The 26,472-nt window shown below is 37.5% G+C and overlaps 1 protein-coding gene and 1 non-coding gene across 2 annotated transcripts; one reads left to right on the top strand and one right to left on the bottom strand.

Moving 5' to 3' along the window:
• Positions 1–522: 522 nt before the first annotated feature.
• Positions 523–25,426, bottom strand: LOC132056130 (protein virilizer homolog). The gene is made up of 28 exons (XM_059448211.1): positions 25,236–25,426; positions 24,919–25,007; positions 20,733–20,856; positions 19,011–19,673; positions 18,487–18,855; positions 18,285–18,389; positions 17,994–18,173; positions 15,481–15,622; positions 15,182–15,363; positions 14,808–14,893; positions 14,680–14,728; positions 14,377–14,443; positions 13,773–14,251; positions 13,589–13,688; positions 11,116–11,249; positions 10,612–10,679; positions 10,287–10,503; positions 9,941–10,156; positions 9,636–9,791; positions 9,469–9,522; positions 9,125–9,321; positions 8,934–9,003; positions 6,230–6,552; positions 3,887–4,061; positions 2,417–3,808; positions 1,504–2,313; positions 1,193–1,264; positions 523–849 (listed from the first exon to the last, which is right to left on the bottom strand). Exons 1-28 carry the CDS (start codon positions 25,308–25,310, stop codon positions 829–831), a joined length of 6,615 nt encoding a protein of 2,204 aa, XP_059304194.1. The 5' UTR covers positions 25,311–25,426; the 3' UTR covers positions 523–828.
• Positions 11,710–11,812, top strand: LOC132058634 (U6 spliceosomal RNA). The gene has a single exon (XR_009415358.1). It is a non-coding gene; the product is annotated as a U6 spliceosomal RNA (small nuclear RNA).
• Positions 25,427–26,472: the final 1,046 nt, after the last annotated feature.

Below are 26,472 nucleotides of genomic sequence, written 5' to 3' on the forward strand. Positions count from 1 at the left end.
AAACTTTAATGACAGAAGGAATATTTTTTACCCAAATTTGTAACGGAGAATATTTTTAGCCCTTTTCCCAAAATAAAGGGGCATCGTTGACCCTTTCCCCTAAAATGAAAGCAAGTTGCTTGAGATGGTTTGATCATGTCTTGTATCGACCTCTAGGGAAACCGGTCTATAGATGTGAAACCATGATAAGTGAACATTGAAAAGGATGAATTAAACCTAAAATCACATGAAAGAAGTTGTGTTGAAGATCTGCAACCTTTGGTAACCATGCAACACAAAAGCTAGTAGGCATTGATGAATATTCTGCACTAAAACTCATGGTCTGCGGCGTAGTAGTATTGAAGGGCGGAAGGAAAAAGGGTCTATGTACTTTGGGAAAAGATTATCCTATATTTCTGCTATCTTTTGTATCCATGCAGACTAGCAAAAATAGGGCTAAATGAAAGAAAAAGAACTATATACGTGATACCACGTGGTTTCTATAGAAGAAAATCAAACCACGAGAGTATTAAAAAAAGACTCGCAATGAATGCAAACTCATTTAACTGAACAGCTACGCTTAGCTGCAACAAAATTTACTTGTAAACATCCAATGATGAATTCTAAAGCTAACAAACTAAATATAATGTACAATGACATACAGGTTTATAAACATTGATTGAGCCATCAATACAACATTTACTGTACAAGGGGGCGACCCCTGTTTCTCCAAAACTTCTAAAATTGCATTTAACAGCTCGCAAACAATAATGGCCGTGATAAGTTCCATATTCTACAGGCAGAAAAACAAGAAGCCAGAACGTAGCCGTGATTGCACTGGTTTCCCACTTAGAGGTGGCCCAATCTCTCCTGCCAAACCATTAGCATTATTAGAAACTTTCTATACATCGACACATTCCCCCATAGTAGAAAACAAAAGATTAAATAAATGAAGGGAGGAGACAAAAACAATTAAGTATCCAAGGTACATTGGGTGACAATATGAAATCAAATAAATTGTCACAAAATGAAAACAGAAAATGTGAAAGAAAGAGGGAAGGGAGGGGGGTGTGGGGGGTGGGGGGAGCTCTGTTCAGCATAGCAATATTAAATCGTGATAACCCTTAATTGTGAAGTGCACAGCAGCAGGACAAAAGAAAGAACAGAGGAATGCATTTAATTTAACTGCATAATAAGCAGATGGCAGTCATACCTCAAGCATTTGCATCAACTTTGGATGTTGTTCTAATAGCTGGCAGAGTTTGTCACGGTCACTCAAGAGCGACTGCATGATGCATAATTATCAAAATTAACTTAGATAACTATCTGATACAACTAATACTCTCTACTTAATAATTTGACACATTACTAAAATAAAGACACTATAGTTGATCCAATTAGTTAATGAACAACATAACTATTTCTGGTGTTCAATAATTTGCAGTCTCCTAATAACATCAACTACAGAGATTTGGTTGCCGCAAATGCAGAATGTGACACGCAAGTCGGTGTTAGCATAAGTACCTGAATAGCTTCTGGAGATCTAAAAAACTCTTGTAACGACACCCCAGAATCTAATTGCTGGGTGACAATATCACCATGCTGCTGCGGAACTTGAATGCGAGAATGTTCTATTTGTTGCTGTTGTAACGAATGTGAGACATTCTCCTGTTGTTGGGTCTGGTAGTACACATGAGCTGGAGAAACTTGAGCTTGATGCAACATCTGTGGTGACTGCATTTGCATTTGCATGTGTAGGGGGCTTTGTAGCAAAGGAACACTTTGCTCTGACTGGGGTGAAGCTGGAACAAGTGGTCTAAGATGTTGTGGAGGACGAGGAAGTTGAGGGGGCTGGAGTGGCTGCAGCTGGGTGAGAGATGGTGTAGAGTGAATTGAAGGAAGATGCTGTGAGATACTAGGGAGCTTTTCATTGTGATATGGAGCTGAGCTACTTCCGTAAGGACTGACAGGCACTGATCCATGTCTATTGAATAGCAAGGGAGGTGCTAATGGAGGTGGAGGATAAGTTGTTAGAATGGGACCAGATGCTGAAAGGTTACCTAATCGAACATCACTCGCATGTGCAAGGGAGGTCTGCTGAAGCTCATAAGTTCCAACACTTTGATTATAAACTGGAGTCTGGGAAATTGGATTTTTTAACGAGGATAAATTAGAAAGGCTAATTGTATATGGGGGCGGTGTTGGAGGAAGTGGTGGAAGAGGCCTAACAGATCCTCCAGGTGAAGAAAGTGATGTCCGACCAAACTTTGAATCTGGCATAGGACTGGAGGTCACAGCGGCTGAAGCACCAGCTGATAAGTACTCAGGTTGAACCTGTTACAAAAGAAAAACCCCATTTTTTTTAGCCAACAAAGAATAACAATAATAATAATAATACAATAACTGAAAACAAAACAGAGAGATTGCATCTTCTCACATGGAAGCCTGGTGGTAAATGAGGCTGGGCATCTATCATAGAGCTAACAAATTGAGAAGATTGGTTTACAATACGATCTGCACTTTGAGACAAGAAAGATGACATTGTCGCGGGAGGCGGAGTTGGTGGTAATGGTGGCTGCAATTTCTGGTCAAAATATCCCTGGGAACCAACAGTTGGAGTAACTCCACTTTGCTGTCCGGTAGATCTAGAATAGAAGTTCGGTGGCATTCGAGAATCAACAGCTGCCTGTACAGATGATGGCGAAGACTTTGTAAACGCAGAAGCACCTACACTAGAACTAACTGCTGTTGCAGGAGAAGCAAACGCAGTGGAGGTTTTAGGTGGGAAATTTTTCGTGTCCTCGTACTGATCATTGAATTTCCTTTCCGAAGAAATACTAGGTTCTCGAGCCAATGGCAGCTCAGGACGAGAAACCAACATCCTAGAAGAAAATTCACTTTGGGTATTTTCATCAGCATTTGAGGCCACAGGTGTACCCAGCTGAGAGAAATGGCTCGTTTCATTCACCTCGCTTTCTGTCTCTTCAACAATTGATCGAGGAGAGTTTTGTTCAATAACTACTGATGCAGGTTGGTGAAGATTATCATCTGGCTGAGGAAAAGGCAGTTTATCGTCAGGTTCAGATTCCTCTGCATCAAATACGATATCTATTCCCTGGAGATCATCATCTGGATCAGACTTCAAATGCCGAGATTTGCTTGACTTCTCCGCATCTGTTTTGTTTTCAGGTAGTGCTGTTTTCTCTTGTACAGCAGCCGAATCAGTAGCCATGATCCCTGGAGGATTTTGGCGTTCTCTTTGCCGAGCCATGAATTCATCAACGTGAATAGATGGGGGTCTACCACTAGTAGATCCTATTCGTGGGACTGCTATTACATTAGGATTATTAGATCCATCTGCACTTCTTTCCCTTGCAACATAGTCATCCACATGCATAGAAGGAGGTCTGCTCGTGTTTGGCTTGCGCTGGCGGAAAGTGTCCCTGCGAGTAGGACCTGAAGGGACAGTGGTAGGTACAGATCCCCGTGGGAATGCACCCTGTATGGCATTCTCAGCTGAGGCATTATCTCCCCTGGCACGCCTATTTGGCCCTTCCATTGAGGAGATCTTCCTTTTACTAGTAAGACTTGTCTGTGTCAATCTATCACGCAAATTTTCTGGGCACTCCCATGAAAACTTGTCTCCAAATTCATTTAAATCACAATCCTCAATCCTTTCAGTACCACCATCTACTATGGCGTGTATCTTTGAGGAACATGGTGTACCAGTTGGTGAAGGAAAAAGGATACTGCTCACTATATCATCTGCCTTAACTGTGCCAGTAGGTTTGTGCAGAAGAAGCATTAATGATCTTGCTGACTCCTTGATCTGTCCAATAAAAATCCAATTACATACATTTTGAGGTAACAACGAGCATGAACCAAGAACAGGAAATGAAAAGTATACCTGGTCCAAAGAAGTCTTCTCCAATACAGGTAAGAAGGAACTGTCACTTGCCTTCAACAAATTAACAAATTCCTCTATAGATTCAATGCTCTCTTCAACAAGCCCGTCCATGGCAACATTGTCATTGTCAAACCCGAAGAGGTACTTGACTGCAGTAACTCTCTCCGTGTTCACACTGAAAAATTAAAAATAGTTAAAAACAAAGAGCACATCAAATTACAAGAGAAGTTAATCAGCATTGCCATCTCGTGTAAAGCTTTATAGGTCATGGTGCTGATTTTGACTAATAGTCATCCAAATAGGATAAAAGTCAGGCTATAGAAAGTGCAGAAGAATGTTTAGCATGTAGAAATTGTTTACACATAAACAAAATAAAGGACATGAATAAATCTAATCATAACTCTCATAAACCCAACCCCACATCAATAAATGCACATCTGAGGACAAATTGATCTCATGTCTTTCTGTTGTTAGAAGCATGAGGAACTGCATATACATAAGTGGTATTATCTTCACGAATAGTACAAGACCGATACCCAAAAAAAAAAAAAAAAAAAAAAAAAAAAAGAAGAAGAAATGCAGGAAACTCTAGTTGCCAGATCTATTCAATTCTTTTTTACATCTTAAGTTGTATATGACTATCTCAGTACTCACTCTTTAGATCTGTACAGCAGTATTTTCTCATCTTCAGATAAAGCACATTTTAGACTTAGTTACTGTTTGTCATGTAATAGAGATTAGTTAAGCAAGATGCTTGCTCCGATTCTCTAGCATCAGGAATTTTTCCAAGCGATAGAATGAAAAACTTATCAGAGGAAGTCCAATAGGGATGAATAATAAACATGAAGGTTAATTTTAAGGGAAAGGGGTCAAATATACCCCTCTACTTTAGTTTAATAGTTAAATATACCCTCCGTTAATCAAAGTAGATAAATATACCCTTTCCGTTAGTCAAAGTAGATAAATATACCCCTTCCGTTAAGAAAGTACACAAATATACCCCTCAGTTGACATAATTCCCAATTCCACCATTAATTACCCGATTTAACTTAAAAAAAAACCATGCCCGCCCCGCCCCAACCCGTAAATCAAATTCTTTCCACCCAAATATACCCACCACCACTACAACCGACCCAACACAACCACCACTCATGAATTGCGATGTTGTCTCTAAGATAGGCTAAAATTAGCGTTGAACTTTAATTTAATTTATAGTTTCTAATTTTGTGACTTCAAGTTATGAGCAGACTAGCATTTGGAATTACAGTAGCCTACTAACACACTCCTAACGCTTCAGCCATGTCAAAAAATACCATAGTTGTTATCACGATTATTGCCTTTTACCTCTGCCATATCAATTCTACATCAAGTTTTGTGATGCCAAGGGAATGGGATGAATCATTGTTACCATCTTCTGGCTCGCTACAACTGATTAAAAATGATGAGCGGTTGTGTATAGGAGGAGCGTTGTGGTTGTGGTGGTGGAAGTGGTGGTTGTGTTGGGTCGGTTGTAGTGGTGGGTGGTATATTTGGGTGGAAAGAATTTAATTTGCGGGTTGGGGCGGGGCGGGCATGGGTTTTTTAAGTTAAATCGGGCAATTAATGGTGGAATTGGGGATTCTGTCAACTGAGGGGTATATTTGTGTATTTTCTTAACGGAAGGGGTATATTTATCTACTTTGACTAACGGAAAGGGTATATTTATCTACTTTGACTAACGGAGGGTATATTTAACTATTATACTAAAGTAGAGGGGTATATTTGACCCTTTTCCCTAATTTTAATGTGCTCGCATAACATGAATTGAGCAGCAAGTTATATCCATCCTAACATACATCCTCAACAATTACAGCTCAATGAACTTATATGAATCTCATTGTCCAGTTGCTCCATTTAAGCTCATCTCAGTCCAATGCTACATAAAATAAAATTTGAAACAGCCTATGACAACAAGGAAAAAAGTTTCTCTAGCACTAGAAGTTCTCTATAATTTGTAATGGCATATAAATCTCTAACAAGACAAAAATGACTCGCAGCAAATATTGGACCTAAGTAATTGTACTAACATGACTATAACCTAATCCTAATTAATTGATATCAACTATATAGATCTTTTTCTTCTATTATCCCCCATTTTTCGCTAGTTCTACACAAAATCCAAAAGATTGCTGATCTTTCAAAACAACTTACTTTCATGTGATTTAAGATCTAAAGTGATAGGCATGCATCCGGATGAATTTGAACTATGGCCATGGGCCTGTGAAACAGGCAGAATCCTCACACTTAACCAATGCACCCGCGGTCCCCCACTTATAAAATGTAATTGAACAAGGGCAAACAAACCTTTCCCCATCCATGCAGAAAGACAAGGCACCCGAGGATAATATCCCAATGCCCTGAACAGTATAAGTAGGTGGATCATCCTTTGAAGCAGGTGTCCTTAACAGAGTTTCCCAGCAACATAGCAATGGAGGATGCTCCTTCCAGTCAAGAGTGAAGTCACGGTTTATACCATTTTCAAATTGTTTCTCCAATTCCTGCTCCTCAATGCTAGAGGACTGAACATTCAGACAAAGTGAAAGCAGAGCATCTTTTCCTTTGGCAGATGACCAAAATAATCTCAAAGCTAGCAGGCATGAAAGCATTTCTTTTCCAGCAGGCAGGACCTGATATTTTTGCAAAAGGAAGTAATGTCAGAAGATTCACAAATGAGTGGAAACTAAAGGCAAGAAATATACTTGTTAAGTTACATTAATAAAAGAAAACAGGAAAAGTTTTAGTTGAGTCATATCATCTTAAAACCTAGTTAGAAATTGATTAAAAATACTAACCCAGGTTCAGGGTACCAGTAAAAACCCCAATTATATTTTACATGGGCTGAAATCCAAATGACATAAAAATGTTCCCCACAGAATACAGTTATGATTTTTGGAGACCAATCCCGAGGCAAAAATATTATTCTCTAAAAATTACTTCAACTGGTTAGTCATGTGCAACATTGATATTTCGGTAGAAGTGCAGGTGGTGGCCTGGGGGGTGTGTGTGTGGAGGGGGGGTAGGGGGGAGGGGGGATAGTGTTTGCTGTAAATTTGAATCAGGTAACGGTATATTCTTCCACACCAAGATGGAACTGGTAAGTCAAGTATTTATGGAACAAAGGAAGCCCTGTAAATTACAGGAAATCAAAGTCAAGTATTTACAGAACAAAGGAAGCTCTGTAAATTACAGGAAATCAAAAAAGTCTACAAGTGATTCTGGATCCTCTATATAGTTCTCTTTACACCAGAATTGAAAAGACAAAATACAATTCAGTTTAATTCTCTGTATAGAACTACGTTTATCCTCAAAACATCTACTAACTGCATACTTGCTAGGACTGCAGGAGCAATTTGTATATAGCTGGAATACAGAGACTTGTAGCTGCAAACACTTTGCACCTTTTATATTACCAGTTTGAAAAAAGGCCTAGATTATTTGATTTTTAAGAATGGTAACAATTTTTATATTGATGCACAAAAGTTGTGCAAGAGCCATATATACAGATGTGGAGCTTTTCAAAAATTTCTACAATAGCTTCACTATACACTAGAGCTTCTTTAAACCAAAAATAAAATAACAAAAGGGAATTCATCTTGATCTTCTGTATTGAACTATCCTTGCCTATTTGTTTTCTTTACCTGTTGTAAAATATTTTAAAACATTTTCGACGTATAAACTATAAAACATAATCAAACACCATAAAATGAATATTTTGTCTAAATTTCCTTCTCCTTTCAGGACCGTGGTACGTGTCTCCCACTTTCTTTTTTCTTTTCTTTTTTGCCTTTGTAAACATGCAAAGATTTCTCACTTGGAAAATAAAATTGGAAACCAATGGGTTTTTTTCTCACTTGGTATAGAGAACACAATGGATACTGTTAAAGAGGTTTGTTTACCCATCAAATTTTGGCTGGCTTCGATATAGTGAATCGGCTAATTAATTTTTTCAAACCTCAAATCTTAGTTGTCTTGTCAAACAACATTAACAAACACAACAAACATCCTTGGCAGTCGCTGGTTCTTCTACCACAAAAGTTTTAGATAACCCTTCACCCCTCTCTTCTGTCTCCTGGAGTGCGTAGTGATCATGAGTTTCCCACCTCATTGAAAATTTCCCCCTAATTTCTCTTTTTCTTGCTATACATGTGAGATATATATGATTGAGAAAAGAGAAGGGAAAGAGATGGTTGTTGGAGAAATGCTACTAAATATCTTGGGGATAGGGGATGCTTACAAACTATACTAACAGTTTTTGTTAGGAATCTCTTAGCGCTCCATTATTCTTTCTACTTCGTCTTATAACACTTTTTACTCTAACTTGGATCTTCAATCTAAAGGCTAAAAACTGAGTTTTGTACCTTCTTTCTTCCCCCACTACCCATCCACCTCCTTTCGGTATAAGAAAATGGAGAAGTACGCAACCGTTACAAGCAAGTTTTGCAAAATATGAAAACCAAAAACAGGTAGCAGATTAGTTTTAAAATAGAAAGAGTTGCGTGAGAATGAAAACAAGAAAGTTTTTTGTTAACCAAAAGACCCGTGTATATCAAAATATCAACCCAAAGAGTCATAATAGGAGAACCAAGATCTCATTCAAAAAAGACGGATACTATGAGTACTTTATTTCAGGAATGAAAATGCTTTAATTTCCCAAAGGACCGAAGGAGCAAATATTATAATGCACTAGTTACAAATCGAAATAAAAATGTTAAAAAAAAAAAAATGTTGATGGTTCCCAGACAACCCAATAAAAAACAAGAGGAGAAAACGTCAACGTATCATAATATTAGACACTGCAGCATAACTTACAAATCAAAATCCAAGGAAATTTGAATGCTACCAAACTTCAGAAGCTTAACCAAAATCTTTTTTGATCAAGATGCTTAACAAAAAACTTAAACTGATTTCCAGAAAGAAAATACCAATTAGAGCATAAATAAGATGCACCGCAGCCCATGAGTAATCATACCCAAGCCATAAACAAAAACAGATAACGAAAAGGAAATACCTTGGAAAATTTAAGGAGCAAAGACAAAAGCAAGCAACTTTCTTCAGCAGTCATATCTTCAGGGAAGTGTCTAGAAATCACAATAAATACACCAGAAACATAAGCATCAATAGAAAACCATAAGAATTCAATACAACCAAAAAAAGCTACAAACGAAACCAGATAGCTTAACACATGCAACCCTAGCTAACCTCTCAACTATTCCCGGGGTTTGCAGAGAAGCTTTGCACTCATTAAGTAGTCGAATGGACTTGAATACAGGGAGACACCAACTAATAAGTGAACACCCTTTCTGAGGTAACTGTTTTGCATCTGAGCTACCAGCAGCTAAACACATTTCTAGAACCTTGATTAGCATCTGAAGTCCACCCTCCTTCAAGAATAACCGCTGAGCACAAAAAAATGCGGGCAGCTGCTTAGTAACAGATACATATACATAACTATAAAGCAGATTGAACTTATAAGTGAATGCTTAGTAACAGGTACATTTGTAAAACTAGTTAAGCAGATTGGATTTTTAAGTGAATGTAGACACCTTTCCATGTGGGTGCTCTAATAGTAGAGACAGAAAGGAGAGCAATCGCTGGACCTGAAAGAGAACAGTTTTCAATCATAAGTAAACAAGTTCAAGATAATAACCTGGGAAAAATCAGAAAAAATATTATTGCCATGACACGTGTAAAGAGGGAAAGTAAATACGACCTTGTAAGCATCCAAATCAGACAATGGCAATTTTTCAGAAAGACGATCACCAATCCACAATACCATTGGCCGTAGAAGTACTGAAGCATTATCACTGCTTATACATGCAATACGAATAATGAACACTCGCAGCATGTCTTGGATGACCACCAATGTCTGATAAATAGCACCTTAATCATCAGACAAATTGCAAATCAAGGATAAATGAAAATATTCTCCAGAACTGCCTATTAAACCCCTAAAACCACACATAAGCATCTGAAGATAATAGAAAGAAAACTAGGGACTAATAAATAATTACTTACACTGGTGGAGCAACATAGGATAATCTGCGCGAGTTTGCCCAAGTGTGGTTTCAACTGGCCAAGAAGCTTCTCCCGTAGTCCAGCCTGCAAGAACCAATTAATCTCCTTCTCCTTCTTAGGTCCTAATAATGTCCTCACAGCCAAGGTTCTCAGGACACTCAATGTGGGTGTTCCATTTTCCCAAAGCCAGACCCCTTCCTCTGCGAATAAGTCATTCTTGAATGTACGTACATATATGATCCACAGAAGAGATAGTCAGATTCCAACTAGCATCACACAACATATAAGAAAAAATGAACATCAAGCTTGCTGCTGAAGAATGACCGAGTTATCAAACGTCACATACCAATATGCAAAGCAGACTACAGATTTCCTTGGGACCCAACGCCAACATCGAAGTTGCATGAAGACTATCTAGGAGGAAATGAAAAAGGCCAGGAGTCCAACCATAAACTGGCCAACAGGCTACTGCAGAAACTAGAAGATCGCAAGCAGCTTGAAACCCAAGTGCAAAACTGGGGTAAGGATAGGATACATCTGCTGCACAGGCAGCTAACTTCGGACTGCAACAAAAGAATAAAATTAGTTAAATAAAGACAGGAGGAGAAACTAAGTAAACAGAATTGCTGGATTTAGATGAAAGTGCAAGACTTGTAAGACGTTTCCCTTACCTCACTTCTCTGTGCAACTGTAGAAGAGCATTTACTAGTTTAGTATTCCTGTGCTGCTCCTTAGCTTCCTACGAATGGAGTAAGATAACAACTTGCCTCTGTCAGGAATATGTTGTGCAATGAAGAACTTGAGAAAAGATTGATCATCGAGCTTATAAAAGGTAACACCCAAAACAGAGATGTGCAAGAAAGGGAAACTGCTAATTGAATTAGATCTAACAGTACAATAGACAGCAATTACTCCAAAACATCTTGTAACTTCTGTTTTGGCATGAGCTTAATGCTAATTGCGCTAACATAAGCCCTCACTAGTAGTTTATAAAACATGGAGAATCTTGTTTCAGGACATAAATATGGCAATGCTCTTGCAAGGTCGATCTGCTCTACATTTCAATGAGGAAAAACAGATAACGCAAAGAGCAAGCATATGAAGACTAGCACTGGAAGAAAAAACTAGAAATTGTAACAGCAAGTACTTTCTCCCCTAAAATAGTCAGTACAAACCTTTAGCTTCTGCAATAGATTAATCAACAGCACCAGACAGGGAATTAGTAAATCAAGGAGGGTCTGTTCACGATTACGTTCCAGTAATAAATCTGAAGTTGAATTGCATTCTGTACCCTCATCAACTAGGTAATCTGTCAAGGAAAAATGGAAACAACACGAGAAGATTGTAATGAACCAACATATACTTTCTGGGGTCAGGAAAAACCAGAAAGTAAAATAGAGAAAGGAATTGATGATATGATGCCACAACTAAATAAAAGTAAAATATTCATTAGAAACCTAAGTTAGATCTTCCTAAAAGGCTCCCCAAGAACGACGTCCATAGAGCATTAGGGTCAAAAAGACAGATATCTGTCAGAAACAGAAGCTCCAAAGCATGCCAATTTATTATTCATCAAATAAGGGAAGCCTATAATTTGCATACTTGCTTTCCAGGGGCTCTGGTCGCAGCGGAATGGAATTAGGGAACTGCAATCTAGCATTTGCTACAGAAGCACTATGTTAACTGCCACGTGACGCTTGGTCCAGTTCATGTGGCACTGCATAATGATAAGGGACTCCAAGAACAGATTAAAATCCATATTTCCTACTGTCCCCTTCAGGATGTCTGATAAAATTGGAACGATACAGAGAAGATAAGCATGGCTCTAGAGCAAAGATGACACGCAAAAGTTGAAAATTAGTCCATTCCACTGTGGAACTTGTGGGTGCACAGATCTTTTTTGGACTTTGTTAGCTCCGTATCTTTAGTATAGGGGGCATTGAAATGGAGCTAAGAATTTCACTTTTGTACTATTTGCATCTTCTTGACACTCTTCATCAAAAAAAATATCCTCTTGACGCCATCAAATGATATCACTTTCTCAATGAAAAAAAAAAAAAAAAGAAGACAGATTTGGGATCTTTTCCCAAGTCTTTTTGGTGCACAACGGGTGATGCTCAAAGTGTTAGAAACTTATTAGAATGCTGGCTCTGCCTGGCATTCCTCTTTACAAAGGATTGAAACAGATCTAGAAAACCATTCCTCTTTGCATCATATGGACTAATTGGGTAGAAAGAAATAAGAGATGTTTTCAAGGCCAAAGAATGATATTTCTGTTAAAAATAGATGCTTACAATACTTCTAGTTCTGGTGTAGGGATAGCATGATTGAAAGCCTGGCACAGTACTTAGATTTTTTGGATCTGCTGGGAATGAAACTGTAACAGCAGTTCTGTAAGACTCTGTCTGCAATTGAGGTATCTTGGGACTAGAAAAGCCGAGAAGGCTGCCAATAATTCTCACAAGCCTAAGAGGGCTGCCAACAATTCTCACAAGCCTGAGAGGGCTGCCAATGCTTCTTTGTCTTCATGGAGGAGAAGCATCCAGAACAAAACGAAGAATCTTGTATGATTTCTTCAAAACATGTTGGATGATTTTAACAGCAAAGGCCATAATGGCAAACTCTTTTTTTATGACCAAGAAATCTGCCTGGGGTCCACCCTCTAGGGCCAATCACGGCCTTCGAAACTCAGGATAAAAGACCCGCCCCTTCACCCTTCTCCACTTAAATACCAGTCTTAATACAAATGGCGTAGGGGCTCGAACCTGGGACCTAACTCAAAGTCGCGCAACTTTTGCCACTAGAACTAAGTCCTGGGTCCTACAAGACATTCTTAACATCCTTTATCGGGAAACACTTTTAGAGCTACTTTCTTCACATCAAAATAGAGCATTAGATCCAAAAAGAGTAACACGTCCTTTCGATCACTATTAAGATTGACCATAAAATTCCACTCTTTGAGACAGTGAGTCCTTATCAAGACTGATCATGAAATTGCACTTTTTAAGACTATATAAGTCCTTGTGCCGCACCCAAGGATGTGGCTTAGCGGTCAATAAGTTGGAATGGACCTTAGGAGACTAGACTTCAAATCCTAGTAGACGCAAAAAAGTCAGGTGGTTTCTTTCCATCAGTCTAAAAAATAGAGGTGCACGCAAATTGACTCGGACACCATTGCTACCCCATAAGGAGTTTACAGATCAAATGCTTTGACAGAACTAACAAGAAAACTTTTACTGTGAGCAACACAAAGAAGGCACCAAATACAACAATTGATTAAATCACGAAAAAAAAATAGTATCAGGAAAGTTGATACTTCATTCCAAAGCATAACCAACTTATTAAATAAATACGTAATAAGGCGTGAATGTGGTGCTATGACAGATTTTACAACAAAAGATTATAGACAACATAGAAGTAAGTTCTTCTGTTTGGGGTTTTGACCAGTGTCCCATAGTCACAAAATATTGTTGAACGCTTATTTTCTTTTGGATAATTTCAATTTTTGATAGAATGTCACAATCATAATATGTTATGAACACTTTAAACATCCAACAAAGGGGTCAGAAGTTAGTAAAGCAATGTGTATGCATACGAGCATAGCTGAATCTTGAAATTCAAGCAAACGTGACGGTTGGAGAAACTGACCATATATGTTTGAGGACCTCTCAAGCATGAGCCTGCAGTTGATCAAAACTGCATGGATAACCATGACAGCGCCTTCATCATAAAGAGCAGCAGTGACGGCCTTCACCAACAAACAACACTATTACACAAGAGTTTTCTCTGGTAAACATGTAATATGATCAAAATACCACCACTAGTGTCATACCGAATTATCAGAAATAAAAGCCAAAATTCGAAAGGCTGTTGTCAGTTGAACAACTGATGAGTCACGAAGAACAACACCAGGAAAATCCTTCTCAGTGATGCGTTTCCCAAGCATATTCTCTATGATATTACCATCAGTGTAGGAAGAATCCCCAATGACATTATCAACATCCATGCCATCAGATGCCAAAAGACTTGTTGAGGCCATGTGAGCATCTCCTCCAGAAGCTAAGATAGCAGTATAGCGTAAAAGACCAATTGCTCCACTCCTGTGGTACACCACACTAGCATCAATCCAGTCCAAAAGCCTAGCAGGAGCATCTTTTTTGCTGGATCCTGGGGAGGAGGAATGTAAGACTCTATGAAGTTCTTTAGCATGTCCAATCCAAGACCCCAGAGAAGATGCACTTGAGTCCGAAACAATGACCTCAAAAATTTCAGCCGTAGAGTGGAAGATAGCTAGGTTCAAAGGTGAAGCTCCTGAAAAATCAAGAAGTTATAATACATGCTGCAAAGACTTTCAAAATTCAATGTAATCAGTATAGAGTAGCATCGATTCCATATTTTCTTGAGGTAAAATTGCAGCATAATGAACTCTCAAGTACCACTATTTGGGGAAACTGGATCCAATTCCCTGACTGAATGTAGTATCGCAATTAAAGCTGAAAGAGCCTACATTATACAAAAGAAATTTCAGACCATGGAAATAAAACACCTGAGATGGTCAAATGCATATCAATGGGAGCAAGGGAAAACTCTGTTATTAGAGTTTCAAAATGAATCCATAAATGATAAGCTATAAATAATAAGGATGACGACAGTAACTGTGTTAGACAATAACCCTCACACATGAAGCTTTAACATATTTCCACTTTTTATTAGAGCGATGCAGAATAAGAGCATATTACCTCGGGGAAATGAACCAGAGCCAACAAAGCTTGGCGACCACAATCAGATCTGCGGAACATCTCAAAAGCATTCATTAAAAGGCTTTAGAGATTGTTATCCTTTAGCATGAAATAGAAAAAGCTCTTACCTGGCAAGACCACAGAGCTGCCATACTATCCACAACAAATCTTCAGAGTCTGGACTTGATGTCGCTAAACAATCTATGGCATTGATCTGCAACAAGTACAAGAGGAAACACAAATACAGTTGATTACCAGAGAGAAAATATGAACACAAAAGAGTTTGAGGGTGAGGACCGAGGAGCTGCGAGAAGAATTGGTTTTTTTTTAATTAAGTAGTAATAAATTTCATTAAAAAGGGCAAAAGAAAAGCCCGCATACAAGAAGTAAGTTGCGGGAAGGTTTGTTTCGTTGCTTTCTTTCATGTCTATATAACTCAGCAGAGTTTAGAGGAACAAAGAAACACGGAAGACATGTATTTTCAACAATAACCAGAACTCACTGCCTTCAAATGCATCTCAATGATCAGTGCAACATCACGCGGGTGACAAAAGAAACCCTTGGATATTAGGACAGATGCATGTCGAAGGGAAATGGACTCTTCCTTCTTCCAATTATCAGTACCCCTTAAGGCATGAATTATTGTAGTGGCAACTTCAGGGTCACGACCAAGAAATATCAACCCTGAAAACAGAAAAAGTATATATAACAGAAAGACTTCGAAGTGTTTGATACTGTCAAGTAACACAACATGGAACTGAGGTGGAAAAGCCAAACGTATCATATTAATATAAACCAAACCTGAGCGAGTAGAAAGAAGAGAAAGAACAATGGCCTCAAAGTATGATACAATATCCACAAACAAGTCCACCGTGCCGGCTGTGTCAGACCATAAAGCAGAAGATGACAATAGAGCAGCAGACAAAGGGAGGAAACCCCTCTCCTGCTCACAAGAAGAAGAAGAATAAAAACAAAAAAGATTTAACAAAGTTAGTTTCAATACAAAGTTTTATTAACAAGAAGAGCAATGAACTAGACTTTCTGGAAAAACAAAGAAAGGCAAGAGCAAAGGAGGAAAAGTAACCCAATAGAGTGGCCATAGCAGTAATCTCGGAGATATCGCTCCAATGATAACTCTAAGAATGACTTCAATTTGGGAACTCTTGTAAGGAGTTTAAAAACAGCTGTTTTATAAGGTCTTTTTTTTTACATGAAACTTCTGCTTTATAAGTTTGAATTTCATTTGTTGGTTTTTGTCCTTTTTTATTGGGAAAAGAGGAACTAGATTTGCTCACATACTATAATTTTGGCTTTCAATCTTAACCCGTTAAAGGCCCAAAGCTTGCTCATTTTGAATTTTAACCCCAAATTTTCTAGCTCTGAAAATATTTCAATGGTTGACGATTAATTCAGGCTACAAAAAGCATGCTAAAATATACTTAAAGGACCAGTGAATCGACATCAATAACCACCAGTTGGGCAAGGAAAAAAAAAAAAAAAAAAGAGCTCAGTCTTAGCTAATTATATGGTATTAGTAAAACTATCACAGAAAAATTTATGTGTGGTTCAAAAGGAAATAGGGGAAACAAATGTCCATTAAGCCTCAATGAAATAAATTGGTTTCCTACACCATTCTTTATTGTGCTTGATCCCTATTAGAATGGAGTCATGGTATGGAATCTCTTTCCAGATCCATAAGAATGCTTGATTAAGAATTGAAACAGCTTAGCTAGCCTGGACAAAAAATGATTGTAAATCTGCTCATTACGTTCTGTGCAAGTTGGGTGAACTCTGATTTTTATACATGTATGATTTTATCATATTCTTCAAGATATTCCAACTTTTTCTTATTTTTTAAGTATAAAGTATTAATACATGATATACTCCTTTTTGTTCACTTTACCAGTCTATTTCAAAGTAGGACCACAAGGTCAACTGGTTACATGGGTTGCTTAGAAATAGGGGTTCAGTAATTGTGCTTCAGGGAAATCATTGGCCAGATATCCACAAGTAACTCACACTAGGAATTTCAGACTCACTCTCTTTTTTTACTTTCTGGGTCGCTGGGTCCCTCACTGATATATTTTCCCTGTGATTTCAAATAGATTTACAAAAGCTTTTGGAGGATCCGACACAATCATTTTGATAAGTTTATTGTTTCTAAATCTTAAAAGAGAGAATCGATGTCATTTGAAAAGTCAATTAAAATAACACTGTAATTATTGATCAAAAAATTAGGGAGGTTCACTCTTCACAAATCCATGTTAAGGGAATAGAATTCTGCGAGAACTGAGTCGGTTTACTAAAATGCCCCGCAGTTATACTCTATTAATTTGGTTTCTGTACGTACAAGTAACATGCATTTCAATCAAGTTCTTTTTAGTAAGTGCATTTCAATCAATTCCATAAGATTTAGACAATAGTGAAGCACTTTTTTTTGAAGAAATTCATTCCTTTGTGAAAAACGTAGCATTTTAAATGCAGATTACTTTGCTCGCCGATATTGTTTGTTAACAAATGACATTTCAAATCCGAAATCCATCCAAAAAAATTAACAAATAACATTTCCCCAAGGATAAGGAGATATGAACCTTATAAAGAAAATGATGTACTATGAATCAATTCCAGGTTTATCAAAAAATGAATGGATTACCATGATGGTCAAATATAGAGCAATTATTTTATTCCCTATAGCATAACAGAACTAAAAAGAGCTTAGATTATCAACCAGTTTGAAATTTTAACATATTTGTATAAGGAACACCACCAAAAACTCTTTCTGTGATAAGTGAGACTACAACTTTTTTTTTTTTTGAAACTGAAAGTGAGAGTACAACTTAAAACTCACAGAATAATTCACACTGCTAGCCGTTCTGTCTTTTGGTATGAAGGATTAAGGTGAATAGGCAAAATTGTCATAGATCAAAGCGACCATGGTTTAATGCCTATGTCTATTTATCACTGGCATCATTCAGGACCAGGGAAGGCAAAAAGAAATAATTCTTCCAAAAATTGTTCTATTATCTGTAAGAATGCATAAAGGAACCACCCTTTGTTGTCTTTCAGTAGATTCATTTACTAAAATTTTCACTAGGCTGAGATCAGAACATGTGGCAAAATCAAGCAATGGATCTAAGGAAGTCAACTTCGAAGCAAAACTTTTTCTATTTTTGTGTTGGCATTTGCATTGTCTAGAAGTCAAAACTCTTTTTGTGGACCAAATTCTTTTCCGAGTTACTGAAAAGTTTAACCAAAATGTTGGGGGACGGGACAAAGATAAAACTTCTGGCTACTAAAGGTTGGTTAAAATATACCTTCAGAAGGGAAAGCAAATGTTGATCCATGTCATTGTTAGAAAAGCAACAACTTGATCGAGTAATCAAGTCACTGGTTGAATTAAATGATAATTGTCCACCATCACCAAGAACTAAAGATTTAATTGCACACGCCACCGGAGAAGGATCTTCAATTGGGCCAGAGGAACTTATTAATTTCTGCACCAATACTTGTCAACAAAAATGGATGACAAAGAAATTATAATACCACGATAAACATGTAACGACAGGAAAGCCAAGATGTACCAAAGTAAGGGAGTTTCAACTGACCAAAAGGTTCTTGAGTTGAAGTTTAGCATTGGCAAGTATATCCATCGTGGCACTTGTAGCCTGGACAGAGCCAGAAAGACCTCCCAGGACAGACAATATGGAGCACTATTGAGAGTTGAAAGAAAGAGAGAGTTCATATCTCCAAGGAAATGTTTATCAAATGCACAACAAGACAAAAGGGAGAATTAACAAAATGATTTACCTCATATCTGAAAGAAACTTCATAAAACCGCAAACGATGAAGTATATAAGTGGCAAGAGAGGCTACGTCATGCCGCTGATTGTGCAATAGTAACTTCAACAATTGATTGTATCTCTCACTAGTACCAGAAGGAATATTCTCATCCTCATGAGGCCACCATCCAAGGAAACCTTCGCAGCCAACTGAATAGCGAGTTGCCTGTTCAATAACTCCAAGGTGCAGCAATTTGAGAGCACTAGAGTTCTGCAAGCTACTAGAAAAAGCATAACCAAGCTGCTCCATGCCACCACAGTTGACAAATTGATAGCAGCTTTCTCTTGCAGAAGACACTAAAAGAGCCAGAGTCAAACAGAGAACCATGTTCTCTCTCTGAAAAGAGAAATCAAAATCAGAATCATACATGACAAAGTTTACACAAGAAAACTATAGACAGACCTAGACACTGAATAAACAGAAACCTTCTAGCTACATTCAAATGAGGATCTGATATCATAAGTAAATACACAAGCTAGATATTCCATCACCTTTGAAAGCTCACGATGAGCAGCATCATCAGGACTACTACCAAATTTAAAGTAGTGGCTTAAGGAGTCCAGCAGTTGCTTTGGAGCAGCAGTCTCAATTTCAGATTCAACCAACATAGCATCAGTTGCAAATTCAGTAGACTGGTCACCAGGTTCAAAAGTAAAGCTATTATGCATCTCCAAAAGCTCCTTTTTGGCTTCAGCAATTGCAAGTTGAACTTCTTGATTACAAACCAACTTATCCAGCCCAAGTTGCTCTTGCATTGTAGGCATAGAAGGAAAGCAAGGAGTGGCATAGATTGAGGCCACTGATAATAAAGAAGTAAGAACCTTATTTTTCACAAGTCCAAATTTTGGTGATTCCAACATTTTAAGAACAAGTTGTAATAACTGCCTGAGCTCGAGAGGAATATCCCGAGGAATACTTTTCAAAGACAACGATTTCAAAGAAGACAATGTTTGCTCAGTAGAGAGATTATTTGGACGCAATGCAGGTGGGAGGTCTTCAAGGTCTCCCTGAACAACACGAACAGTATTAGCCAAAGAGCCATCCAAATCAACATCTATGTTGAATTGACCAAGATCTTCGGTGGTGTTTCCATAAACAACCAAGCTAAGGCTTCGATAGCTGCCTCGTACAACCAAATGATTGGTAACAATTGCCTGCACAAGTCATCATTCCCTTTAATGAATAGCAAAATACTTTACTTCTCATTTTCCTTTCCTGCTTAAAACTTTTAGGAGGACAAAACGTGTGACAACAATGACATAGATAAGAGTTCAAGGAGGAAAAAAGAGGGAAGTAATGTTGCAAAATAAGTTCATATTAGCTTTGTCCAACTGAAGTCTAGTATGCACCATAGATAAACCTGCTAGTTGCATATGATAGCACCGACACCACGATTATCCCCAAAAAAAAGACACCACGGTTATTTTAAAAAAAAAAGAGAGAGAGAGATGGTTGTAAATTACAGGGAAGACACTTGTTAGCAATGCAAATCACATAGCTCTTTCTTTCAAGTCATAAAATAAATCCATCAATTTGACATTGGATTCTTCGTTGAGGTGGAGCTTAAGAATATATGGATTAGCTTATGACAGGTGGACGCAATCATGGGCTAATAGGTTCCATTTTCGACTGTATAGACGTCAAAAGTTATGGATATAATACACAATAAACGGTAAAAGAATCCATTTGGGAACTAATTAAAACATATTACATTCAGGAAAAAAGCTACTGTTTCAAGATAACCTGCCAGAGAAACCAGAGCATTCACACAGTAACAGGAGAATACAAAACAAATTCCTCCAAATGCACTGTGGCTAGAATATTTTTTATATAAGGAGCACTGTGGCTAGAATTGAAACAATCAGTTACAAAAAGGAAGCTTCAGTTGTAAAAGTGAACAAGAACAAGAAAATATACAGTAAGACATCATTAAAGGCCACAAAATAAGAACTTCCAAATGGATTAATCCAAAACAAATATCTGAAGGATTTGTCATATGAAAAATAATTACTTCTGAATAAAAGAAATAAAATAGAGCAGTACTTTTTCCTATACACTGATTGCAAACAATGTGGATTAGTTCTTACAACAAAATCCTAAAGACTAAACCCACGTTTAAGACTGTCAAGTGAATAAGACAAGAATATACAATTTTACCCACTTTTAAGACTGTCATATGAATAAGAAAAGAATTACACAATTTTACTTGGTACCTCAACATCAAGCACATTTGATGAAGAATGGGAATACAGGAAAGGCTGACTTAGACGCCTAAACCTTGTCTCTCCCTCGCATTGGACAAAAACTTCCAAAGCAAATGAGGGTGGTGAAGTGGCCCTGCGCAAAACGAAAGGTAGTATCAAACCATACGTCAAAAATTATTCTCATTTTTAGTGAGAATTATATAAACTTTCATAGAAGGGTCTAAATAGGTCTTCATAAGTCATAACAATCATGACAACACATATAACATAATTCCACCAAGCTCCAGAAAAGCAAGGTGATAACAATTTCGGAAAAAGAATATAAGCCTCTTCAAACAATAATGGGGTAAATTTGTCCTATCAGCGTAAAAGTAGATTTATGGAAAGGATGTGATATCTTCAGGATCGCTTCGTCTTCCACTCTAAAATCGCAGCTGCTCGTTTGGTAAAGAAATAACAGCAAGATCCCATATAATCTGGTCGAGAAGTGCAATCATATATTCTGGTTAGACCGTTACATTAGATTTTTTTATTTTTTTTTAGTTATGAATAGCATTAAGCTAGAATTTTCCAAAAGATACTTTACTGACCTCCAAAGCTAATGTGAATGTGAGGCTTTTTTCATTGTATTTATGCACAAAAAAGAATCGTTTTACTGTATACCTCCTTACTAACAATGGCTGCTCTCATATCAAAAAGATCATAAGCTTATCAGTATTTAACATATAGGATCTTCCTTTTTATATTATATATAGGTGATTGTTCCTCCATCAAAAAAGCAGATTATTGATATTTGACATTGGATTCTGAGATCAATATGAAATAACGTAGGGCTTTCCGCTTGAACCAGCTGATCATGTAAAGGCCTTTCACTAATTTCAGAAATAAAAACTAGGAAATTAGATGAAAATATTCTCCCTGCATTCACCACATGCATCACAAAGAGGGTAAAAAATGTTCAAAAGGACTCCGCAAGAAGATCTTTTGCTACTATTAGTTTTCTATAATACATAGCAAAAGAGCATCAATTTCACTCTTCATCGGGATTAACTCAAGTAAAAGTTATTTCATAGTCACAGCCAAGAAACATACATGAGGAAGTCCTTGACTCTATCCAGAATCAAAGCCTAATGATGAAATGGTTATGGAAGACAGCATGCTCTGGAATGATGTCATCACTGCTAAATATGGAATGGAAGATAACTGGACAAGAAATATGGTAACTATACCATACAGTTGTACTCTTTGGAGAGCAATTAGGAACTTGTGGCCTATTATGCTAGCAAGGATCAGATGTAAGGTTGGGAATGGGTTAAAGGTTTCATTTTGGTATGATAAGTGGATTGATAGTACAACCCTGAAGCAGCTGTACCCTGACCTATTTGTTCTTTATCAATTGCAACAAGCTACCGTTGCTGAGATATGGACTGGACAGGGATGGAACTTGAACCTGACAAGAAACATTGAATGATTGGGAGATAGAGAGGATAGCAGCATTTCATAATACAATGGCCACTTTCAACAACTTGACAGGAGAAAGAGACACAATAGAGTGGCAGAAGCACAACAAAGGAATTTTCTAAGTTAATTCAGCATATATAAGGATTTGAACACCTCAACTATGCAGGAGGATGACTGGCCCTGGAAGATGATCTGGAGGACAAAAGTTCCATACAAAGTGAACTTGTTCAATTGTCTTTTGGCAAAGGAAGCAGTGCTGACTCATGACAACTTGAACAAAAGAGGTTTTTTTTTGGTGAAGTGACTTGAACAAAAGAGGTTTCCACCTATGCTCAAGGTGTTTCTTATGTGGGGAACAAAATGAGACAATCAACCATCTCTTTTTACACTACACTACAAATGGACAGAACAGCTATGGACGATGCTCATCAGTCTGAGGAAGATCAAGTGGGTGAAACCTGGGAGCATTAAAGGAGTTCTAAACAGCTGGAATAGGGATGGAATGCAACAAAGGAGGAGGAGAGATGGAAGATTGTCCCATCATGCATATAGTGGACTGTGTGGAATGAAAGGAATCAGAGGTGCTTTGAGAGCAAACAGTGCTGTCTACAGAAGTTCAAGATGAATTGTTTAAGTCTTTATTACTTTTGGTGTAAACAGGTAGTTTTAGTGCAAACAGAAGATATTTTTGATGTTTTGGATTTACTGTAAAAGGAAGATCATGTATGGAAAATGTAGTATACCTGAGGATATATAGATTAACTGTTACCATTCTCCAAAAAAAAAAAAAAAAAAAAATTGCACCAGCACGCGGCAAACCTCCTTTTCAGACAGTAAAAGACATCACAGGGTAGACCGTATTTTTAATCAACCTCCATAAAATATAATTACAACCTCCTCTATCCTGTACGGTACAATTCAAATAATTTTGATAGCAAGCAAAGTATCACATCCCTTCCATTGAAGTGAAGACCATGAGCCCATAATATATTAAGTTCTCATCCAATAGGCACTTCTTAAATCTGTTGTCATACTCAGACACAAAAAATATGCGAAACAGGCTGCTTGTCAATTTCTTTTTTAATAAGTAGTTTGCTAAAGCCCAATGGTAAGAGAGCAGCGTATGATGTGTGGGTTAGGCCACATCATGAGTTCGAAACCTTGCCGCAGACAAAAGTCTGGTTTTAAGTGGAGAAGGGCATAGCGGGAGGCCATTATCCACCGAGTTTGGCAAAATGTGCCACTGGCCCTTGGGCATTTCTCGATTATCACTAACAAAAGTTGGCTGCTGATCAATTGAAGTTCCAATATCACTAGGTAAGATACTTGGGAAAGTGACTTCCACCAGACAATCCCTCCAAAACTATAAGCTTTACAAACTAATCATAAAAATCCACATTAAGACTCATAATAAGAGGATAAAGATACACTTTTTCTAGCTTCTCCTGAACTTGCTACTACTGCTAACTATCATCTATTTTTCTTTGTACCATTGTGATTACTAAGCATCGTTGTCAAAGGCTCAATTAAGGCGCGATTCAGCCCAGAAGCTCATAAAAGCTCAGGGAGGGCGCTTAGCCTCGCTTAAGTAAGCAAGACACTACGGCGTGCATCTTATTGTCCAGGCATTGTATTTTGAATCGAGTGGTACTAAACAATACATATAATCAGCAAATTAGATATATTAGTCATTAAGAAAAACATTATGAATGAATTTGTCACTCTTTTCTTGCGTTACAAATATTTCATTTCCTGCATTACACTTTTTTACTAAAGCCCACACTTTAACTGCGCTTTCCACTTAAAGCGTCACTAGAATTTTACAACCATGGACTGAAAACTCATGTGTAAAATTTGACATTCTACCATGTGCATGATTGTACCTGCGAATATCCATTCATCTCAAGTTTCACAATCAAAGGATCTGTCCCTTTGAACAAACTTAATAAGTTCAGAAAAGCACTTCTGAATTGAATTTTAACAACTTCCAGGTGTGGAATAACACTTTGCATCTTCTTGATTCCAGCTATGAATCTACTTACTTCATCAAAAAACTTCCAGGTGTGGACTTCATAAAAAAAACTTTCAGGTGTGGATTCCCAGTCTTTGGACACTAATCTCGACCACTGTTAACACTTCACAGAACCCAGTCTGAGATTTTCAACTTCCCTTTGTGATTCCTTGAACCTGTAATCACATCATTTCCAACCTATTCGGCTTCAAAGCTGAGCAGAACCAGCCCTAAAACTTCAGCCTTCGATTTTTAACACAGGCATATATTTATCTCTAACCAGTCTTTGACAAATTTGGCTCCTACACTTTCTAAAGAATGGCACATCTCAGACAAATCCTTTTTGTTTTGCTCCCCTACTTCTCATTGTCAATGTTGATAACCTGATTGTCTGAAAGTCTCAAAACCACCCCCTTCCATTGTAAGCATAATATACAGTGTATCAAGGGGGGGGGGGGGGGTGTATATATATGTGTGAGAGAGAGAGAGTGCGCGCGCGCGTGTGTGTAAACTGGCACTAATGCAATAAAACATCAATAGTAACTACGACCTAGAACTCTTTGAATTCACACTTTTAGCGACAACTTAAATACAGCTTTGTGCAATACTACTTCATGGTGCAAAATAAATGTAGTGAAAGCTTAATTCAAGAAAATAATGACAACCACCAGCACCTGTGCTGTTCCACCTAACCGAATTAGCAAATATGAATAGAAACCGTACCCCACAAGCTTGAGTGAAGAACATGCGGAAGTGGCATTCTGTTCAAGAAACTCGCAAGCACTGACGACGACCGGCTCTGAAAATAACACCTGGAATCACACAGATGATAACGCAATGACATCAAATAAATAAAGTAGAAAAAGAAAATAGACGATTGAAATAATAAACACACAACAATTTCTCCACATAACATGCCCTTAGTCCCATCCCCCCCACCACAAAACCCCACCCCACCCCTCTACATAAAATTTAAATGAATTGAAAATTAATCGTAACAAGTTAGCATTGCCTATATAACTGCAATTAGAAATAGTTACCTCGTCAACATACTCGTCAAGTTGAGGGTGGAGAAAAGTGTGGGCAAAGAGCACACACGGTTCCGGTCGACCCATACCCGCCGGAACAACTTGACCCGAGAACCGTTAAATCTGAATCTGTGTTTTTTGTTGCGCTAGGGTTTTACCACATTGAGAAAGAGGAAGAAGAAGAAGAAGATGTAGGGAGAAGCGTCTGATCAAATCCCAGAGAATCGACTATAGTATTTAGGGAAAAGAATACCCCTCTATTTTTAGCTATTATTTTGGGGTCTAAATCTTAAAGTTTTGAGAATATCTACTGTCTTGTGAAATTATCCCCCAAATAATCCGAAATCGTTTTCTAAAGGCTCCATCATTTTATAAATAATAACTCATAAGATTTATATCACGTAGGTTTGAAGTTTGAGAGAATTGGGGGAATAAGAAGATCTTATGGGTTATTATTTAGTTGGGTCAGGTTTAAATGATGGAGCGGGTTTAGAAAATGATTTCGGGTTATTTTGAGGGATAATTTTAAATTTGAAAATAAGGATGGGAGGGTATTTTTACCCAAAATAAGTTCGGAAGATATTTTTAGCCTTTTTCCAAAGTAGAGGGGTATTTTGACCCTTTTCCCTAGTATTTATGTCATTAGCTATTAATAGCGGTGTGTTCGGCGGTTATTTCGTAAAATTTATATCATACTAAATTTTTAGTTATTTGATTTTGTAGAATCAAAATTAGATTTATCAAAATTGTCTCATCATCTCGATTTTTATTCGGTATGATTCGGTTAATTTTTGAATTTTTTTTAGAACAAGAATATCATGTTATAATCACTAGTAAAAGTTAAAGACATAATACTATGCATACTTCTACAGAAGTTTGGTAAAATCTCTCTAGACATTTTTTACTATTTAAAGGGTGATGAATCAAAAAAACATGAAAGACGATAAGAATAATGGTTGATTTCACTATTTTACAATAGTGTAAAATAATATTAAGCAAAGACAAAAATATAATTTAGATTGCACGAGAGGGCAAAAATCAATCAAATGGGACTCAATAAAGGAGTCTACTAAGATTAAGTATCAAATAAGATAAACTTAAAATCATATGAGAAGAAAGATATCTAATACTTTGTAGTTTTCTATCCAAGATCGCTAGAATACCTTGTAGCTTACAAGCTAGTTACTACTCGAGATGAACTAATTTAATTTCAATAAAAGCAGTATAATTGGTTTCAGATTTGGAAATT

This window comes from Lycium ferocissimum, chromosome 5 (genome assembly GCF_029784015.1).
Source record: "Lycium ferocissimum isolate CSIRO_LF1 chromosome 5, AGI_CSIRO_Lferr_CH_V1, whole genome shotgun sequence".
In the NCBI taxonomy this organism is placed as follows: domain Eukaryota; kingdom Viridiplantae; phylum Streptophyta; class Magnoliopsida; order Solanales; family Solanaceae; genus Lycium; species Lycium ferocissimum.